The sequence below is a fragment of the Kogia breviceps genome, chromosome 4, assembly GCF_026419965.1.
Source record: "Kogia breviceps isolate mKogBre1 chromosome 4, mKogBre1 haplotype 1, whole genome shotgun sequence".
NCBI classification, from domain to species: domain Eukaryota; kingdom Metazoa; phylum Chordata; class Mammalia; order Artiodactyla; family Physeteridae; genus Kogia; species Kogia breviceps.
Genome location: NC_081313.1, coordinates 143,417,509 through 143,439,187, shown reverse-complemented (window position 1 = coordinate 143,439,187; position 21,679 = coordinate 143,417,509). Strand labels below are relative to the sequence as shown.

The 21,679-nt window shown below is 52.5% G+C and overlaps 1 protein-coding gene across 3 annotated transcripts in view; it reads right to left on the bottom strand.

Moving 5' to 3' along the window:
- The window catches only part of CAMK2A (calcium/calmodulin dependent protein kinase II alpha), a 65,984-nt gene that overhangs the window by 39,235 nt on the left and 5,070 nt on the right, over nucleotides 1-21,679 (bottom strand). For all 3 annotated transcript variants that reach the window (XM_067032079.1, XM_059062394.2, XM_067032078.1), the window contains exons 2-3: nucleotides 10,096-10,190; nucleotides 2,353-2,412 (exon numbers count right to left, since the gene is read on the bottom strand). In XM_067032079.1, coding sequence (XP_066888180.1) covers nucleotides 2,353-2,412; nucleotides 10,096-10,190 — 155 coding nt within the window. The remainder of the gene's footprint in view (nucleotides 1-2,352; nucleotides 2,413-10,095; nucleotides 10,191-21,679) is intronic.

Sequence of the window (21,679 nt, the reverse complement as noted above, 5' to 3'; positions counted from 1 at the left end):
GTAAATGACTCAGTGATGATGATGAAGATGATAGCTGCCATTTCTGAGGTTTTACCAACTGCCAGGCTTGTGCTAAGTGCTTTACTTACAATATCTCATTTAACCCTCACAACAGTTCTAGAAAGTGAGTAGCATGATTATCCTCATTTCACAGAGAAGGGTACTGAGTCTGAGAGGTTCATAGCCTGCCCGAACTCAAACACCATATAAAAGGCAGAGCTGGGGGACTTCCCTGGTGGCGCAGTGGTTAAGAATCCGCCTGCCAATGCAGGGGACACGAGTTCGAGCCCTGGTCCGGGAAGATCCCACATGCCGCGGAGCAACTAAGTCCATGTGCCACAACTACTGAGCCTGCACTCTAGAGCCCATGAGCCACAACTACTGAGCCCACATGCTGCAACTACTGAAGCCCGTGTGCCTAGAACCCGGGCACTGCAACAAGAGAAGCCACTGCAATAAGAAACCTGCGCACTGCAACAAAGAGTAGCTCCCGCTAGCCACAACTAGAGAAAGCCCGCACACAGCAACGAAGACTCAATGCAGCCAAAAATAAGTAAATAAAATAAATAAATTTTTTAAAAGGCAGAGCTAGGATTTGAACCCAGGTGTGTCTGACTACAAACTCCATTCTCTTAACCACTGTGTTATATATAATGCCCCAAACTGACGACTCAAAATCTTCATGGCTCAAAGGAATGAGAATCATATGAAGATTTAGGCAAGAGGCAAGACTTCAGGTAAGGTTGTTCTGTAGGAGGGTATAGACTGAGAAAAAGTGGAGCAGCTTAATGATAATAAAGCACTTACAGGGGGTTGTTATTGTACTATGCTTTATGTGATCATCATAATCCTACAAGGTCTGTATCATTTCCATTTTCCAGATGAGAAAATTGAGCTTCAGAGCAGTTAAACAACATGTCATGGATCACACAGCTATTAAGCAGCAAACACAGGATTTGAGCTGCAGTCTGTCAGCCCCAGAACCCATAACTTACTCCTCCCTTTTAGAGCTGGGAATGAGCAGAGAAGGAGAAGGCAGCGTTGACCTGAGACAGCTGCAATTGTGTAGCGGCGCACACGTGCGCGCGCACACACACACAAATGCACGGGTATGCACACACACACACTCCCCGCCTCCTTCCTCCAGGACTGATGGCCTTTCTAAGCACCATGAGATTTTATAGTCAGAGACCACTCATGACCCCCTCCATTGTACAACTGGGGAGCTGGAGGCCCAGAGAGGGTAGGAGCTGCCCACGGTCATAAATAGGTCAGGGGCCAGGATCCAACCAGGGTTGCTCCCCGCCAGCCACCTTGCCACCCCTTCTCCGACTCTAGCCCTGGAACCTCTAGCTGCTGTGTGTACAGCTCTGATCCTTTTCCCAGGCACTGGGAAGGGGAGGTGCCTTCTGGGTATAAATAGCAGATGGAGATGCTTCTCTTCCGCAGGGAAGTTAACCCTTGGGGCCCTGGACATAGAGAGATGCTTCCCTCCTGAGGGAGAAGGCTTGGTAGCTGTCAGAGCTGGAATGTTCCTTACAGAGCACCTAGACCTTGTTCCTCATGTGTGGTTGGTGAGCCAGCAGCCGTGGCATCACCTTGCAGTGTGTTAGGAATGCAAAACCCCAGGCCCCATCCAGACCCACTCAACTAGAATCTACCTTTTAACAAGATGCCCAGCTGGTCCAGTCCCCTCCTTGTGAAAATGGGAGAAATGGCTCAGAGAGGGTAGTGCTCCTACCCAAAGTCACACAGCCGTTCCCTGACAAAACTATATCTAGAATCTGCACTCCCTCCCCTCCATGACTCAGAACCCTGCCAGGCTGGGACGCAGCCCCCAAGTTGTGCAGGGGTGGGGGAGGGGAGGTCAGGTAGTTATGTGCTCTTTCAGTGCCATCCTGCCCGCCCTGGGCTCAGCCGCTCCATGCAGCTTGCGTTCCGTCCACCCTGGGCAGGGGCCGCCTAGGGGCCCCTGCAGGTCTATGCAGGTGGGCAGGGCCATGGAGCCAGGCTGACTCAGCATGGGGGTGTTTGGGGAGTGGGCTGCACTGGTCAAGGCCAAGCTTGGCCTATTTTCGTCTCTCTCAGAGCTTGGGGAGTTTTCCTGAAACAGCTTTTCTGAAGGAGGCTGCTGGCAGCGTGGGCTGGGAGGAAGGGCCCCTTCTTCACCTTCCCCCCCAACCAAGCTGCTCACAGAGGAGTGCAGAAACCAAGACACCCCCTTTCCCACCTCTATTGCCGCAGTCCCGAGAAGAGAGCAGCTACCCCCTCCCCTCAACAAACACCCACCAGGGCAGGCAGGGGAGCTGGGCCAGGCCCCACCTGTACCCCTCACCCATCCCCCATGCTCACCAATGTTGGGGTGCTTCAGCAGGCGGCAGATGCGGGCTTCGCGCTCCAGCTTCTGGTGGTCTGAAACACAGATGTCCAGGTGAGTCCAGGTGCGGGAGGAACCTCCACCCATCCCATCTCTCCCTCCTCACAGCCTCTAATGACCTCCACCTCCCAGGGCAGCACCTGGGCCCTGGGTAAGCTCGCCTTTTGGGCAGAGCCTCTGGGTCCTCCAGGAAGGCAGTGGGTTGCAACGAAAGAGAGAGAGGCTGGGTTTGCAGTGACGCAGAAGTCCCTTCCCCTCCCTTGGCTTTCAGGGCTCTCAAATGAGGGGGATCTCCTTCCTGTATCAGAGCCAAGCTCCAGGCAGTCTGGAACATCCCCACTCCCACAACAGGCTCCAGCTGACCCTCCTCCAGCCCTGCCCCTCACACTACACCCCAGACAGACTGAACTGCTGAACTTCACCTCTCCAGGCACGCGCTGCTCAGCCCTCACTCCGGAGCCTTCGCACACGTGGTGCTCTCAGCTTGGAAAGCTCCCTCTCAGTCTCCCACCTGTTCTTCACCGGCCGTCATTCACTCCTACCCATCCTTCGATGTCGCCCTTTCCTGGCAGCCTGCCCTGACTACCAGCTGGTAGGGGCTCCTCCTCTGTGCTCTCGGGGCCCCTGGACAGCACATCCCATTCTGTCTCAGGGAGATCGCTGTCCTTGAGGACGAGGACTTGGTCTCTGTTGTGCCTGTGGCATCAACCCAAATGCCTGGCCCATAGTAGGTGCTCAAGAAATAACTGAATGAAAGAACAAACTATTGAATGAATGAACCTTTCTAAGGGTGTGGGAATTCTCTGCAGGAGAAGGGCCGTATTAATTCACAGAAGCCGTCTCCCGTGAGATGAGTTGGGACCAGGGACACAGAGACCCCCAAAGAATCTGCAGGTAGAACTTGGCCATGGCAGCCTCAGGGCTTACTCAGAGATCTCCCATCTGCTTCTCAGGACTTTTGTCCAAATCCCCTGGATTTCCCTGCCCACCTGGGAGAGAGGCCTTGCTCGGGGTCTGCACCTGTGGTCTCTGATACTGAGGCCGCTGAGAGCAATCACACCCACGACCCCACTCAGTCCTCCCAACAGCCCTGGGCTATGGGCATCACCGTCCCCATTTTAAGCATTCTGCAATTTCCTTTTTGGTGATTTTCTCCAATTTGGTATTTAATGCCTTAATTTTAAAAAAACAAAGCAGTATATAAAAGGAGCCAGTCGCAAATGTAGACTATTTACTATGGGCCAGGCATTATGCAGAGCACTTTATATGCATCTCAAGCCCTCATGATAATCCTCTGAGGGTGGTGCTACCACTGTGCGGGCTTTACAGAGGAGGGAACAGAGGTTCAGAGAGATTAAGTATCTGGCCCAAAGTCACACTGTGGTGAGCAGTGGTGCCACGCTTTGTACTCAGGCAATCAGGCTCCAGGCATAAGCTTTAAAACCTTAAGTCAGGGAGTTCCCTGGTGTCCTGGTGGTTAGGATTCCAGGACCTTCACTGCCGTGGCTCAGGTTCAGTCCCCGGTCAGGGAACTGAGATTCCACAAGCTGTGTGGCACGGCAAAAAACAAAACAAAACAACAACAAAAAACAACTCTGTGCTGTCCCATTTTCCACACCCTGACTCATCACCACCTCCTCCACCTGCCCCCTATTCCCGAATGGGAAAATTGAGGCCCACAGAAGGGAACTCACACAGATACTCAGAGGCGGAGCCAGGACTAGAACCCCTGTCTCTGAATGGCCCCTCCAAAGCAGGTGGGCATCAGGGAGGATGATGAGGATGGAGAAAGTCCCAGCCCTGTCTCCAGGCAGCCAGCTCCCCTCTCCCCTTCCCCCTCCATTACAGGAATCACCAGCCGTCCTCCAAGGGCTGCAGAAACCAAGATCAATACTGAAATGTGGCTTTTCCATCAGCAAAGCAATTAAGACCAATCCTTCCATAGAGTGGAAGCTCCACTCCCCAGCTAAAGGCGGCTACAGGCTAGGGGAGGGGAGGCTGGTCCAGGCTTAGGGCCATCCCCCGGTTCCTCTTCCCTCTCTGCATCCTTCCATATCCTCCAGGGCAGGCGGAGGAAAGCTGATTCCCAGGCAAAGGAGGGGGATCCCCATCCAGGGCTGGCCAAGGGCCGTCCCTGAGCTGAGGAAGGCTGGATCCTCCCCAGCTCCAAACACTGTCCCCCACCCACCCATCCCCAGCAGAACCAGAAACCAGGCAGCTCAAAGTAGGGCCTATCAGTGGGGGCTGGGGGCCTCCTGGCCCAGGCTACACATTCAAGGGGTAAAGGATCTAAATCCAGAATTCTGATGTTTTTCTCCATGAGAGGTCACCCGGGAGCAGAGCTACACTGACACGATTGAAAGAAGAAAACGTTGGTCACAAAGCTTCAAATGTGTTCCTGGGGACTTCCCTGGTGTCTCAGTGGTTAAGAATCCGCCTGCCAAAGCAGGGGACACGGGTTCAAGCCATGGCCTGGGAAGATCCCACATGCTGTGGGGCAGCTAAGTCCGTGCACCAAAACTACTGAGCCTGTGTTCTGGAGCCCGTGAGCCACAACTACTGAAGCCCACAAGCCTAGAGCCTGTGCTCTGCAGCAAGAGAAGCCACTGCATTGAGAAGCCCGTGCACCGCAACAAAGAGTTGCCCCCTCTCGCCACAACTAGAGAAAGACCATGAACAGCAACGAAGACCCAATGCAGCCAAAAATAAATAAATAAATTAAAAAAAAAAAAAAAAAGTGCCTGGTTACCAGACCTCACTGCTGGAAAAGCTAGGAACTAATTCTTTTTATAAATCTTGTAATCATCTTGTGCATAGTACAATTACACTGCATTGCAAATTTCAGGCTAAAATCATTAATCTGTTGAATGTAAACATGTACTTTATACAATAATTTTTGTAACTGTTTGAAATGTTTTCATTTTCTAATATGTAAGGAACCTCAAGAAACGTAGGGACTGAGTTCCTCTTGACCTCTGAGGCCTTGCTCCATTAGGCAGATGGGGAAACTGAGGCCCAGTGCTAAAGGAGCAGTCTCTTTCAAAATCAAGGTGGTCATCAAGGTGATCAAGCCTTATTACAACTCAGATCTCTGAGGAACTACTCCTGAACACTGCCCCCAACCCCCAGCCAATAGTCCTGGGCAGCCACGGACCTCTTATTAAAATATAAGTTAGATACTGACTTCAAACTTGCCAACAGCTTCCTAATGTATTATAATACAATCCAAACTCCTCACCACATCCAGGAAGACTGCTGGGTGCTGGGTCTGACCTCATCTTGGCCTTGAAGCTCCAGTCACACTGGCCTCCTTTGCGGCCTCAGGCACTGCAAGCCCCTTCCCACCTCAGGGCCTTTGCACCTGCTGCGCCCTCTGCCTGGAACACCCTTCTCCGGGTCTTCTCATGGCTGCCTCCTTTTCAGGCAGGTCCCAGCACAATGTCACCTCCTCAGAGAGCTTCCCTGGCTGCATTTTCTGAATGTCCCTCCAGCCCCATCACTTCCTCATTACCCTGTCTCATTTTCTTTGTAACACCCATTGCTACCTGAAATTACCCAGCTTACTTGTGTGTTTAATGTTGTTTTCAGTCTCCCTCCTGTAGAAAACAGGTGCAACGAGAGCAAGACCTTGTCTGCTGGTCTCTGCCTTGTTCCCAGGGCCTAGAGCCACACAGCAGCTTGTATAAGTTCCCATAGCCAAGAAGTGGCAGAGCTGGGATTTCAACCCATGTTCATAATTACTGTACTATATTGCCTCCCATTCTCATAATTGATAAATTAATCCATCCAGCTCAGTATAGGCCCATGATGGTGAGGGGTCTGAGAGAAGCTAGTCTGCAGCCTCCTGCCTGGGTACCAGGAAGACTTGCTCCTAATTCCCATTATGATAAATGCTTTGTGAATCTTCTCCCCCCGTCCCCTAGAGCAGGCCTGGGGGCAAGATATTGAGGTTAAGGGGGCCAGCCCTGCCCAGAGCTCGGCAGGCAGCAGGTGGGTGGAAACTCTGGGGAGAGGTTCCTGGGGCCAGACAGTACCAGCAGGGCAGAGCGGGGCAAAGCAGAGCCCCAGGAAGTGCAGTCAGGGGCCTGAGGGCTCTGCCTGCAGAGAAGGTGGGCTCCAGCAAGCAGGTGGGCGGCAGGATTCTGGCTAGAGGCACAGGAACCAGGGCAGAAAATAGACCTCTGAGTCGCGGAACAGAAAATGTCCCAACCCCCCCACAGGACTTCAACAAGCCTCCAGATCCTAGGAGGTTGGAGAAATAATCCCGAGGGCCAAGAGTGCCAGGCAGGGGTGGGGAAGGAGATGAGAAAGACTGACAAGATGTGTCTTACTGCCTCTTCGAAGGCTCCCTTGCATGGACCTGAAGCTCAGGGTCAGCCTGAATGATCTCACCCCGTGCTTCCCACCCAGTGTCCTGGGACTGATGGCCGGGGAGCTGAGGAAGTGACCCCTCCGTGCTCAGGTGGGCAGTGGGGCTAATGGAGGTCGCCGTAGGAGGGCCGGTCACCTCTGGTGGCACCAGCCACATCCGCTTGCCCAGTGTGCCCCAAAATGTTGATGAATTCTGTGTGTGCCTGCCTGGCAAGGCTATAGCTAGGAAGCTTCCAGAGCCCCTGGCAGGGAGCTGGCGCTGAGCGTGTACTGGCTGTTGTCACTGCTGACAGGACTTTTTAAATGCAAAAGCTTGGGCCTCACCTGCTGAATCCCACACCCTCAGGGGCGGAACTGGGGCAGCTGTATTTTTCAAAAGGCCCCCAGGGGGATTTGGCAGGGACTGGGACAGGAAAATATTTTTACCTTCATTTCATGTCTTTATGGCTGCCTCGAATTGTTTATACTATGAGCATTTTATATAAAAGAGTAGTTTAAAAACAGACACAAAAAATCTCTCCCGGGTTTGGGAAACTCTTGACAGAAGAGGCTGACCCCGTGGAGAAGGGGAAGCCACAGCTCCCTGGGGAGTGAACGGACACCCCAGGGGGGCATGGCCCCCAGTTGGGAACTGCCAAAGTCACCTGGGGTGAGTGCCAGCAGGAGAAGCTTGGAATGTGTTGCCAAATATTCAGTATCAAACCACTCCCCACCCCAGGCACCGGGAGGGGCAAACAAAGAAACCTGCTAAAAGAAGCTCTGCCCCTCATCTCCTGCTGGGGAGAAAAGCGTTGGCAGTTGGCAGACTTCTTTGGGAAGGTTCTCTCAGAAGCTCCCCGCTGCCACCCTTCACATTCACCTAGGCCTGAGCGCCTTCCTCTCAGGAGGTCAAAGGCCCCTCAAATCCAGAGAGGGGGCAGTTACTGCACAGCCCAGAGTCTACACTGTCCCTGGAATGCTTAGTCACCTTCCAGAAAATAGGCAATGCTCCTTCCATTCCCCCCATACGCATCTGTCTCTTTCTGTCGTGAGCTTGTGTGGATGTGGCTCTGAGAATGTGGTGAACTGGCCCAAGATTCCCCAGAATCCAGGGAGGACCTTGGTTTCTTTCTTTTTTTATTTTTATTTTTGCGGTACGCGGGCCTCTCACTGCTGTGGCCTCCCCCATTGCGGAGCACAGGCTCCGGACGCGCAGGCTCAGCGGCCATGGCTCACGGGCCCAGCCGCTCCGCGGCATGTGGGATCTTCCTGGACCGGGGCACGAACCTGTATCCCCTGCATCGGCAGGCAGACTCTCAACCACTGCGCCACCAGGGAAGCCCGATGTGGACCATTTTTAAAGTCTGTATTGAATTTGTTACAATATTGCTTCTGTTTTATATTTTGGTGTTTTGGCCCCAAGGCATGTGGGATCTTAGCTCCCCTACCAGGGATTGAACCTGCACCCCCTGCATTGGAAGGCAGGACTGCCTTAACCACTGGACCACCAGGGAAGTCCTAAGACCTTGGTTTCTGACCCTCCCTCATTTGGGGGCAACCCAACCAAACACCCCAAGCCATGGCTCTAGTCCCACCCCCTCTGTATCTCAGGGATTGGGACATCTCCCTTGATCAATGGTGATGTAAAGCACAGAGAGGGCACCACACAGCCACTAGTCACACAGCAATGGCAAAGCAAGTCCCAGCAACTGGGTGAGGCAGTGCTCCTACTGGCCTTCCTGCCAGCCCTGGCTCCCTGCCCCTGGCTCTGGCCCTTGACCTTCCACAGGTCTCGCCCTTCCACGCCAGTGTTCATGTGGACTGTGTGGCACGGCGGGCCCTGGTCTTCAGAGCACCACCCCCACCCCCAGCCCAGCCTCTCTTCCCTGTAGGACACTGGTCTGCCTATGGGTGGGGGGGTCGGTAACTAGGAGAAAGCACTGGGCTCCCAGCAACACTGAGCCAGAGAGATAAAGGCAGCAGCACACAGTCCAACACAGAACATGCTGGGAGGCCTGCGGGGGACAATGTGCATCCTGTGCCAGCCTCTGTGAAATCCACACCTGCTGGGCCCTGGCCCAGACACAGCTGCCACCTATGCCAGGCAAACACCTGGACACTTCACCAACCCCTCACATGATGTTTTCCACGCTGCACAAGCCATGGGCTGCACAGACCGCACCTGTACCCGCCTCACCCAACAGAATGTCCTCCACCCACTGGGGGTCCCCAGAGCAGCACAGACCCACCATTCAGAGAGGAGATATTTGAAGATAATCCTCCCCAACGCGCTAACTATGGTCACCACCGTTACTGCCCTAACCACATGCTAAGGGCAAGAAGCAAAGCTTCTGTGCTGGCGTTCCAAGTTTTAACGTCCATACAAATCACCAGTGTCTTGTTAAAATGCGGCTCTGATTCCTTATATCTGGAATCATGAATTTGCATTCCTAACAATCTCCTGGTGATGCTGATGTTACTGGTTTAGGACCACTTCCAAATTAGAATTACCTGGGGATCATTTCCAAAACCCAAGTCACAGCCCAGACTAATTAAATCTCAACCTGTGGGATCCAGGCATCAGGAGTGTTTGAAGCTCTCCAGGGGATTCCAGGCTTGGAAGCCACCGTCCAAGGGAGTATATAGGGACCCAGAGGGTGGACTGGTTTGGTTGAAGCAGAGTGCACTTGGCGTTCACGGGACACTGGTTGAGCCCCCCCGACACGTCGGGCGCTGTCCTAGGTGCTGGGCGTATATAGGGAATGAGACCCACTCCCACTTTCTTGGTGCTTATGGTCATGAGGGAACATAGATATTAAACAAGGCACCAAGCCAGTAAATGAGATAGCTCCAGGTTGGTAGGAAGCCACAAAGAGAGGAAACAGTAATGAGAGATATAAAATGGGGAAGTCCCCCTCAGGATTGGGGGTCAGGGAAGTCTCTCAAAGGATGTGACATTGAACTGAGACCTGAAGGTTGAGAAAGAGCTATCCTTGTAAGGAGCCAGGTAAGAGCATCCAGGCAGAGAGAAAGGTGGGTGCAGAGGTCTGGTGGTGAGAATGGAGGCAAGCGGCAGAAAAGCAGGGAAAGGAAGGCCTACTTGGCACCTTAGTCTTTACCTGCATGGGTGGATGAGGGGCAGAGAGCCTGGCTTGTGGGAGAGGCTGTGGCCTCCAGCCCAGACCCTCTAAGGAAGGAATATGGAGGTGTCTATTCTCATCATACCCACAGGAAGACGAGCCCCCACCTCTGACAGCAGCATCATCCAGGCGGACAGACCCAGATCCTGGTTCTAACCCAAGGGGTAGAGGGAGGGCTGGAGGGAGGAGGGCCCCGGAAGGCAGGCCAGGCACGGATCCACCGCCTACCTCTGGCCGAGAGCTTCTTAGTGTTGATGATCTTGGCAGCATATTCCTGGCCAGCCAGCACCTTCACACACCTGCGCACCACTGAGAAGGCTCCCCTAGGACAGAGAAGGCAAAGAGGGTGAGGGAGGGCCCAAGGGCTGCGTTCCCAAGAGACACCACAGTTCATGCAGCTGCACCGTGCTGGGAGGGAGCCCTCGTTCAGTGCTGCTTGAGCTCGTAGGGGCTGCTGTGGCCCGATTCAGGGACAGAGCAGGCCCGGAGACCCAGGGGAACCACTGGTAGTAAATCATTAGGAGCTTGGCCTCATGAGACATGAGACTTGTAGAGTCGTAATAAGTTAGGTTCACCAAATTCTAAAACATTAGAATCACGCAGTGGTAGAATCACAGAATCTAGGTCTCTGGAAATTTTCAGTTTTTTATTCTTTGAGTAGGTAACACATGGACATGGTTCGAAGTTCAAAAGATACAAAATGTAGTTAGTTAAAAGGGTCCTCCTAGTTTCCAAAGTCCCCTCCCAAGAGACGGCCAGTGTTACCAGAGCATCTTTCCACTGATACTCTCCCCAATACTGGATACTGGACCTTGCATGCTGTTCTGCATTCTCCTCTTTTCCAGAAATTTTTTAGAGATCCTCCTTCTGTATTATAACATAAAGAGTTCCTATTGTAAATCGACTCTACTCCAATAAAAATTTAAAAATAAATAAATGTTTTTTTTAAAAAAAGAGTTCCTGGGCTTCCCTGGTGGCGCAGTGGTTGGGAGTCTGCCTGCCGATGCGGGGGACGCGGGTTCGTGCCCCGGTCCGGGAAGATCCCACATGCCGCGGAGCAGCTGGGCCCGCGAGCTGTGGCCGCTGAGCCTGCGCGTCCGGAGCCTGTGCTCCGCAACGGGAGAGGCCACAACAATGAGAGGCCCGCGTACCACCAAAAAATAAATAAATAAATAAATAAATAAATAAATAAATAAATAAAGAGTTCCTCATTTAATCATGTGGCTGTCCTATAACTTACCTAGCCAGTCCCCTATCGATGGGCAATTAGGTTACTTCCGATCTATAGCTATTACAAACAGTGCTGCAATGACTAACCTTGCATGCGTGCATTAGAATTACATTTCCCATGTGTACAAGTGTCTGCGACTAAACTTCTAGAACTGGTATTATTTGGTCAAAGGGTAGGTGTTGTTTGGTAATTCCGATGGATAACGAGACATGATCTATCTTAGAGGTGTACCAACTTACTTTCGTACTAGTACGTGAGGGGACAATTTTCCTCCACCCTTGTCAACACAACGTGTTATCAAACTTTCCTATCTTTGCTAGTGAGACGTGGAACATGGTGACTCTGTAGATTTGATTTGGAATTCTCATATCAAGAGAGAAGCTGAGCAGTTTTTCATGTTTTAAGAGACTCCTGGGTTGTTATCTTCGAAGTATTTGTGGCTGGGAGAACTTGGAGCAAGGGCTGTGGGTTTCACTGCTCATACGAGACATTGTTGCCATGTGGAATGTGGCCCATTTCCCAGATTGTTTGATTTTTCGAGAAAAACTGGAAGTCTGGATATTTTCGTGACATTTCCCAATTTTTAAATACTGGTACCTTATTCCAAAAAATTTAAACATAGTGTTTTGCCAAACAAAACTAGTTTGAGGGCTAGATACGTTCATCTAGGTGCCATGTTATACCCTCTGCCACAAAGGTCATCTGGTCCAACCCCTTCACATCACAGAGGAGGCCCCTAAGGGGCCAGACACCACCTGTGGTCACCACCATTACCACCTTAACCACAGGCTAATGGCAAGAAGCAAGTCTCCTGGGCAGCCTTCCCCAGTTTTAATGTGCATATGAATTACCCAGGCATCTTGTTTAAAAGGCAGATTCTGATTCCTTAAGCCTGAGGCGGAGCCCAAGAATTTGAACTTCAGTGTAGCTCAGGGTAGATTGATTGCTCAAGGTCACACAGCTAGCTACGGGCCATGCCATGTCTAGAACTCAGATATTTGCTCCCCCAGGTTTTTGGCTCCTCTTCCACCCAGGGAGCCTGCCGCTTGCTGGCCTGAATGCCCAGGTTCCTGAAACGGCCTCACCCCACCATATCCTCCAAACTTTGATCCCCTCTTCTAAGCACACAGGCAGGTCCAAGCCACAAAAATGAGGCCTCTGGGAGCAGGGGCGGACGCTGGCAGGCACCGATGAAGCCCGCAGGCTGGCGGAGATGCTCGCTCTACACACACCCCTGGGCGTTGTGTCACTGGCTTCTTCTTGTCCAGGCAGCATGAAGGGAACGGGTAGGAAACTGTGGCGAAGGATAAGGAAGAAAGATCTGGAAGGAGGGCTAGAGACCAGGAAATATGACCTCGTAGGAAAGCTGAGGAAGGCCCGAATTCATGGGCACAGCAACAGACCATCCGTGGGGTGTGAGGCCCTGCTTGTCCTCCACCTGGAGAGAGCAGCAGACCGGGTGTCCTTCCCTGAGAAGGCTCCTAGTGACGTGTCCCATTGTTTGTGCTCCCAGAGCACCCCACACCTCCCCATCTAGCCTAGGACTGTGCTTGCTCGTTCAGCTTGTCTGTCCACAAGACGGAGGCTTCCTGAGGACTAGGACTGGAATGTTCTCCACACCCATGCCCAGGTACCCAATGCTACCTACCAACAGGGCCTCCATAAATGTTACTATAGGAACAGGAGGCAGATTTACGTGAGAGGGACTGAAATGAGACGGGGAGAAGACTTTAGTCTGGGGTGTTAGGAATAGGAACAGGCATCTGAGGAAGGTGCACACACTGGTCTCTCAAAGGTGCCCACCCTACCCAAACAGGGAGGTTTCTGCCCAGTGGGAGGCCATGATTCTCAGAAGCCCCAGGAGAGAGAATGTTTCAAGGGGCCACTTCTGGGAAAGATTTTGCAAACTCCAGGGAGAGGAGGAGCAGGGAAGGAGGGCTTGTCTCACTCACCGGCATCTAGCTCATGCTTGGGCCAGAGTTGGAATTTAATTAACTTGGATGGTGGGATGGATGGATAGAGTGAGGGAGACAGGGAGGATGTGAGGGAGGGAGGGAGAAATATAATTTCTCCACTAGAGAAACAAAACTCCATTCTAGATAAAGACATTAGATCAATGGTTATCAAACTGGCTGTTTCAGAATGCCTTGGGAATCTTTTTTTTTTGGCTGCATTGGGCCTTCGTGGCTGCATGCGGGCTTTCTCTAGTTGCGGCGAGCGGGGGTTACTCTTCGTTGCGGTGCGTGAGCTTCTCATTGCGGTGGCTTCTCTTGCTGCAGAGCACGCGGGCTCTAGGCACACGGGCTTCAGCAGTTGCTGCGCACGGGCTCAGTAGCTGTGGCTCGCGGCTCTAGAGTGCAGGCTCGGTAGTTGTGGCGCACGGGTTTGGTTGCTCTGTGGCACGTGGGATCTTCCCAGACCAGGGCTCGATCCCATGTCCCCTGCATTGGCAGGCGGATTCTTAACCACTCTGCCACCGGGGAAGTCTGGAAATCTTTTAAAAATACATATTCCAGGCTTCCCTTGGCCATCACATGGGGCTCTATGCAGAGAGGCTCAAGAGGCTCTATGAGCCCGGGCTCTGCCCCAGGAGCTGAGGACCTAAGAGCCATGTCTATGAAACAAGAGAAGGCACACTTGCTGAACCTCCTCCTCAAAACACAGCACCAGGGCTTCGCTGGTGGCACAGTTGTTGAGAATCCGCCTGCCGATGCAGGGGATGCGGGTTTGTGCCCTGGTCCGGGAAGATCCCACATGCCACGGAGCGGCTGGGCCCGTGAGCCATGGCCGCTGAGCCTGCGCGTCCGGAGCTTGTGCTCCGCAACGGTAGAGGCCACAACAGTGAGAAGCCCGCGTACCGCAAAACAAAAAACAAAAAACACAGCACCAAGATTTGTGTAAATCCCAGGCTCTAACTAGGGGTCCAGGCCAAGGGCGGAGCAGCTGCAGGAACCCTGTGTCTCTGAACTTAGGCATATGCATTTTTTTCTGGGGCAAGAATGCATACCTTTTAGCAGATGCTCAGAGGGAGGAGTTTATCAAATCCAGTTCAGGGCTACTGATCCAGAGAACACCAGTCCCTCACATACCCAGAAGATGTCCTCCCTTCAAATGCACGTTGGCCCTCACAGCAACCCTGTGAAGTTGGAATTATGATCCCCTATTTCACAGATCAGGAAACTGAAGCCTCAAGGGAGCAGGCATAATCCTCTCGAGGCTGTGAAGAGAATCCAGGTCACCTGCCCTTGTTCTTCTGATTCCACCAAAGGCAAGAGTGTGACCCTAAAAAGCAGGGGCTCTGGGCTCACAAAGCCCTGTGATCTGATCGTGACTGACCTCCGACTTTGTAATATTGAACTTGGCCCTTCAACTCTCTGTTTCCTCCTATAAAATGGGGGCAATAATAATATCTCCCTCCTGGGTTTGTTGGGGAGATTAAGGGAGGTAACACATGCAAAACACTGGGAACAGTGCCAGGTACACAAATCCCTGAATGGGGCGAGGAAAGGGTCTGGGCCAAGGAGCCCCTCTTTCTACCTACGCAGCCTCAGGTCTCCAACCACAAGTGGAAAGGCTGTTCCCTGCCTGCCCCGGTGCTGGGGATCAGGGAGAGGAGGGGCAGAGGAGAATCTGCAGCAAAAATGAGAGTGTGGGCAGCGAGCTCGCAGCCCTAACTTCCTCTCTTTTTTATCTTTTGTTTAAAAAAGGCATGTTTCTGCATTCTCGTCCCGTGTGAGCCAGTGGCCACAGCCCAGCAGCCTTGGCAAAAGGAAGAGCCAGCCCACTCCTCCCACGGCCCTGAGCTGAGCAGGTGGCCAGTGGGTGGGTGGGTAGGAGCCTGGAAACAGGACAGGGCAGAAAAGGGGAGGAGGCCAAGGTGGGAAAGGCAGGGTGGGAGGGAGTGACCAGGGGTCCCAAGAGGAAGGGATGAGGCCTGCATGTGAGGGCCCTACGTGAGTGGAGGATGTCCATGGGAGGCACTGGGAGTGCCTGTGACAGCGTTCCTGGGTGCAAAGGGCTCAGGGGTTGTGTCTGCCCACAGGTGTGTGTCAGCAGCCCATCAGTGCCCTTGTGTGTGTGATGCCAAGAGGCTCTGGGTGTGACAAAGCACATGTGCGTCACCCTGGGTAAGTACCCATGTTAGGAGAGGGTCACAGAATGTGGGCAGGGAGGGGTATGTGTGTGAGATAGACACTGGAGGGACAAGACCTCAGCTCTCAGCCCTGCTGGGAGGTCTTGGGCAGGGGTCCGGCCCAGCGTGGGCATCAATTTCTTCATCTGCAACTTGGGGGATGGGGTGGGCATGGGGCTAAAAAGTACAGAGGCCTTTCCACCTTCAATATTCTGTAGCGAGCTGTCCAACAGAACTTTTCTATGATGATGGAAATATTCTGTGTTGTCCATTGTGACAGGCGCTAGCCTCATATGGCTATAGAGCACTTGAAGTGTGGCTAGTAGGACTGAAGGACTGAATTTTTAATTTTATTTCATTTAAATCATTATAAGTGGCTAGTGAACACCATATTGGATAGTGAGGTTTTATGTGGATAAGAACAGGCACTCCTGAACCAACCAAACCAGAGTTCAAATCGTGGTTCAGCCTCTTACCAGCAAGTTATTTAACCTTGGTAAGACTACTTCCTCCCCTGTAAAATGTAAGTAAGAATAGTACCCACCCTGAGCAGCTGTTTCAAGGATCCAGTGAGAGAGTAAGGTATGCAGTGGGTTTAGCCCAGTCCCTGGAGTGTAGTAAATGCTCAAGAAACAACACCTTTTACAGGCATCATGATCTCCGAAGTGATGAGAACAGCCATCTTCAGAGGCAAAATGGACCTTGTCTGCCAAGCTCGGGGAAGAAGCAAGCCAGGACAGGAGGTGTGGGGAGGCCATGGTGAGGGGGTGGGGTGCTCCCCAGGGCCCAGCAGCCTGCCACTGGGTATGAGCAGGCAGGGAGGCCACACCTGGTTCTCCCACTGACTGATGGATGGGGAGGGCGCCGTGATAGTGGGTCCAGTGTGGCTGAGAATGTGCGAACGTGCTAATGGGCCGTGAAAAGCAAGATTCACACTGGGAGATTGCTTCTCGGCTGCCTGGCAGGCAGAGTGTCCTGGGAGCCGCTGGCTGCCACCCACAGCAGGCTCACCACCCTCTCTGGCCTAAAACACCCCAAAATGCTGACATGGCAGCAGAGGCGGCACCAGGAACATTAGATGGGGACTCAGAAGACCTGGGTCCTTGGCTGCCAGCGTGCTTATCCTTCCATTTGAAAAATGGAGATGAGGAGCCCCAGCCCCATTTCCAGCTGGGCCAGCTGTGAGAAGTCTCTGCTACGTAGTGATAAGAAGAGGTTCCTGATACCCAAGACTGGTTACTGCCAACTTCCCCTAAAGGAACCCTCCCCTCCTTTATGCCGGAGCCTCCCAGAGCCTAGGGCTTATGCCTGTGGGTATCAGCAGACAGGGACACTGCTTACTGGGCTTCCGTCACCGAACCCTCTCTCCACTCTGTCCTCCTTGCGGGTCTGATTAGCAGGAGTCCTGACAATCTCTAGGGTCTTCCCTTCATTGGTTGCTTCCTCAAACACACCCAGGTCTCCCACATTCTGCAAAAATAAACAACCTTCCTTCTCCCAAACTTAAAAAATTGAAAAAAAAGCAAGAGCGTTTCTCTCAACCCAGCAACCTGGGCCACTTCCTTCCTCCCTTCGCTGCTGCCAAACTTCCAGAACAAAGTGTCCGACATCCACCGCCTCCTCCCCACCTCCCACACTCCATGAACCCACCACAGTCTGGTTCCCACCCCCGGGCTCCCTGGAAGAAAAGTTGTGCCAGGCCCGTTCCCCCAGTCCTCCCAGCACCCTGCCAGCCCTGGCATCTCCCACTAGATCTGATCTGCCTTGACTGCCCCACTGACCACCCAGCTTTGAGACCTAGCTTCCCTCTTGTTTCTGGGTTGCCGCACTCTCCCCGGAACCCCCCCACCCACTTGCTGACAGTGCTTTCACTTCTTCATTCCTCCTCCCCAAGCATCGCTGCTCCCTGTTCTCTCTCCACCCATTCTTACCTCTTCCCCCTCCATCCCTTCTACCCTGGACCATTAGCTGGGATCTCTGGGGAGGCTCTGGGCATTCACGAACACACCTAAAATTTTAACAAAATTATTCTATGTCTGTGCATTGTTCTGGGCAGAGGATGCATATTTTTCATTAGCTTCACAAAGGATTCTCTGACACCCGTCCCCCCCAAAATGATGAAAGCCACTGACTATCACCCATGGTTGAAATCTGCTTCTATACTGCCCCTCCTCTCTTCAGAATGCTAGTCCCAAATTTCTAGCTACTCTCCATCTTGCCTGGATGCTATGTGATAGGCACCTCTTAATCAAAGTCCAGTCTCCTCCCCGCAAACCTCCCCACTCTGGGTTAATATACCTAAGCATTCTACCTCTCTGAGACAAGCTGGGGTGATTTCAGAAAGTTCCTGCTTGGGACTTCCCTGGCGGTCCAGTAGTAAGACTCTGTGCTCCTAATGCAGGGGGCACGGGTTCAATCCCTGGTTGGGGAACTAAGATCCCGAATGCCACATGGTGCATCACGTGGCCAAAAAAAAAAGGAAAGTTCCTGCTCAAATGTATACAGACCTGTTATCTGTGAGAGGATTAGCTTCCAATACCTCTTGGTGGTCAGTAACTTACAGCCCAGTTTAGCTGATCTGATCACTTGGCAAAGAGCAAGCCCTGAGGGCATGGAACCCAGAGCAGATGGGGTTTGAATGGCTGGGGGAAGGGACAGAGCTGGGGTTGGCCACCGGAGCAGCTCCACCCCAGGGGTCAGAGTGTGGGTCACGTACATCGGAAGCTGCAATAGTATCTTGCCACTGAGGTCCATTCTCTCCCCATTCTACAGATAAAGAAACTGAGGCCAAGACCTTGAACCCAGGACTCCTGACTCATCGTCATTTGCTCTTTCCAATACCCCATACTCTCGGATCAGAGGGCCCTAACTTGGGGTCCACAGATGGGCATTAGGGTGGGGGGATCTGTGGGAAATAATATACAACATTCTGTTAGTTGGAGTGAGTGTGTTTTCAGGGGTGACCGTGGCTCATATGAGATTCTCTGAGGGTTCCTAGATTCCTCAAACAGTTAAAAATCTGGGATCAGATTTGTTCAGAAATGAAAGGAACATCTTGGTTTCCATAACACCCACCTCTACATACTTTAAGCAATTCCCTTCACTTTTGGGGGAGGCCTCAGTTTACCCATCTGTGAAATCAACTGTTGGTCATTTTTAAGCCCTCTCATTATTTTTTTCGTTTGAAGCAATAGTATCATTTCTTAATAACAAACAGACAAAACACAGCTATGCAGGTCACCAGACAGCAAATAAAGCTGAGATGGTAGGGGCTGGCAGCTCAGGACCCCTTCCACTTGGTTTTCTCTCTCTTCTCCCCAGCTCAGCATGGCAGCTCTGCCCCAAACTCCGCAAACTAGCATTTGAGAGCCAGAAAATCCTAGGACCTTTTTCTGAAACCACACATCCCTCCCCAAGCCACTGCAGCCGCCCACTTCCAGACTCCAAAAGATCCTGCAGGGACACAGTGTCTTTGAGCTATCCTGCACAGCCCCCCAGGCCTGCCGTGCACCAATCCAGCAGAAGTCTTGTGGGGGACACAGAAGGCCTGGGAACCAGAAGAGTCTCTTTGCTGCAGGGAATATTGAACCAACAAAAGTTCCAACTCATTCCTTGTTTGGGCTATGCCTGGGTTTTCTTGAATGGGTTACAAAAAGGAAAATAAAAAAAATATCCACAGGTGGTAGTGTGATGAATTGGGAGATTGGGATTGACATATATACACTAATATGTATAAAATGGATAACTAATAAGAACCTGCTGTATAAAATGTATATATATATATATATATATATATATATATATATATATATATATATATATCCACAGAGCTTGGTGACAGGATCAGAGCAGGCAAAGCAGGAAAAAGGCTGAGGGTCTGCTTTCTCCCCAGGCTCCAAGGGCCTCCTGGCCTGGCTCTGACACGTACACAGCAAAGACTTTCAGAGCTTCAGAGAGAGAGGCTCCAAGGGGTAAAAATCCAAGCACTGGACTGGAAGGAGGCTGGAGCGCCTAAACCTCATGTGTCACTGGCTTGTGTGACCTCAGGCAAGGCCCTGACCCTCTCTGGGCCTTATTTCCCCATCCCTAAGACAAGGGAGCACTCTTCATTTTGGTATTCTGTGCAGAACTGAGGCTATTCTGGCCCCTAAACCATCTCCCACTTCGTGCTTGCAGCAAAGCATCTCACCAGGTGAGGACAGGGATGCAGGGCAGGAGGGAATTGGAGGCACGGGGTGAGAAGAGGGCTGTGGAAGTGCATGCCTATTTCTGCTAGCAGAGTGCTCACTATCTCCCAAGGCCATGTCCGTCTGGGCGGTAGAAGTGCAGTTCTGACCATTGGAAAGTCCTTCCTTACGTTGAGCTGAAATCCACCTCCTTGTTACTCTACACATTTGGTCCTGCTCTGCTCTGCTCTCCAGGGCCATACAAAGCAGCCTTGTCTCATCTCTGGGGTCCCATGATGTCCCTGCAGAGGTGAGGGGAGAGGACACACCCCCGAGGGGTCTTTTCTCCCTGCTAAATTCCCCCAGCTTCTCAGCCCTCTCTCACTTGATTTGGCTTCCAGGCCTTGGCCACCCTGCCTAGGCCCCCTCTTCTAGACATTCTATAGGTTTTTAATATTCTTTTTAGTACCCAGGCATCCAAAAGTTGGAGGCAAGTTGAGCAGGTCTAAGAAGAGTAGGGCCACCAACCTCCCTGGGGCTGACATGCTCCATCAAAATACACACCTCAAAGCCTTTGCCTGTGCTGTTCGCACTCTGAGGAACACTATTCCACCCTCTTCCCTCTGACTGACTCTTATTCAGCTTCCAGCTCCCCAGTATCACCTCCTCAGGGGAGCTTTCCCTGATACCTCCCTCATTCCAACTAGTTGAGGTCTCTTTGCAGCTCATAGCCCCACATTTGTGCTCAGAGCCCTTAACCAGTTGCATTTAAATTATAATATCTGAAGTGATTTAATTAATGTCAGAGTCTCACTAAACCATAAGCCCCAAAGGGGCAGAGATGACATAAGTCTGGCAGGTAGTATCTGCTGGGCTCAGCCTGGGGCTGGGAACAGAGTCTGTTGTCAGGAAATACTTGTTGAGTGGATGCAAGAGTCACAGACATGTTCCTCCTTTTATGTGATGCCAAGACACCAAGGCCGTCAGCGTTTTCCAGCACAGAAAGTCCCACCGGCCTTACAGGCCCACCTGACGCCTTGGTGGGCAGCTAAGCCCCACGAGGACCTAGATCTGGTGCCTGGGCTGGGTCTCAGCAGGCTGTGACATGCTCGGGGGGCTGCACCAGGCTGGCCTGGAGAGGGAGGCTCCCTACTGTGCCAGAGAGAGGCTCAGAAGAGACCATGATGCAGGCAACATGCGTGCAGGAGGGGTGGACTGTGGCCAAGGGACCAGCACAAAAAAGAGGGAAGGGGAGAGAAAGAAACAGGGACCAGAGAGACACAGGACAGGACGAGAGGCAAGGGCAGAGAGAGAGACAGCCTAGAAGCCTAGCCAGCATCATCTTGCTCTCCCTGCACTGGGAGGTAAGACTCTTGCTCGATGCCCTGTTGGAGCCACTGTGTTTGTGTACTTGCACGTCCACATGCACCCGTGTGTGTGTGTGTGTGTGTGTGTGTGTGTGTGTGTTCGTGCACTAGCAACAGGATGCAGGCGCTGCATTCCAAGGCTCTGCCATCACCCCACTGGGAGGAACGGGGCCCAAGACTGCAGGGGTGCTGGCAGCAGTCACCGTGCACTTGTGCAGGGAGGTGGGCAGGCGGGAGGGAAGCTCGGCAGTGTCAGTGTGTCTCAGGCTGTGTGGAGGCGGAGGCCTGCGGCATGCACCAGAACATGTGCGTGCCTTCCGCTCTGCTAGCTCGGAGGAGGAGGGAGGAAAGGCTGTCCCCTTCCCACCTGCCCCCCAACTTCCCATCCTTGGCCTCTGGCCCCTGCACACCATCTGGTCCCCTACCAGACCCTGCTTCTGCCTCTCCCTGTGGCCTTGAGCAAACCACTCTCCCTGGGCGTTGGCTCCACCATCGATGCTTGTGAGAGACAGTGTCCATGGTCCTCCCAGCTCTGGTGTTCTGGAAGCCTGAAATTTCCCAAGGGTGCCTTCCACAGACGGAGGTTAAAGAGGGTAGCAACTCTAACGGCACATTTCAGCATCTGCAGAAGTGTTCTGATCCCCATTTCACAGATGGTAAAGCTGAGGTACACCAAAGACAAGGAATCCACCCAGGGTGTGCCTCAAATTAGAAGGAGAATCATGATTGGACAGTAAGTGACAGTTCAGAGTTCCCTCACCCACAAGGCCACACCCCTCTTCCCTGGAAGTGTTCCCCAGACAGGGCACCAGAAGCGGCCCCTCTCATCAACCCTCCCCCTCACACACAGTGTGCTGGAGACCCACACCCAAGCCTGAGGGCCGCCACCAGTCAGCTGAGCTGGTCATTCCACCTT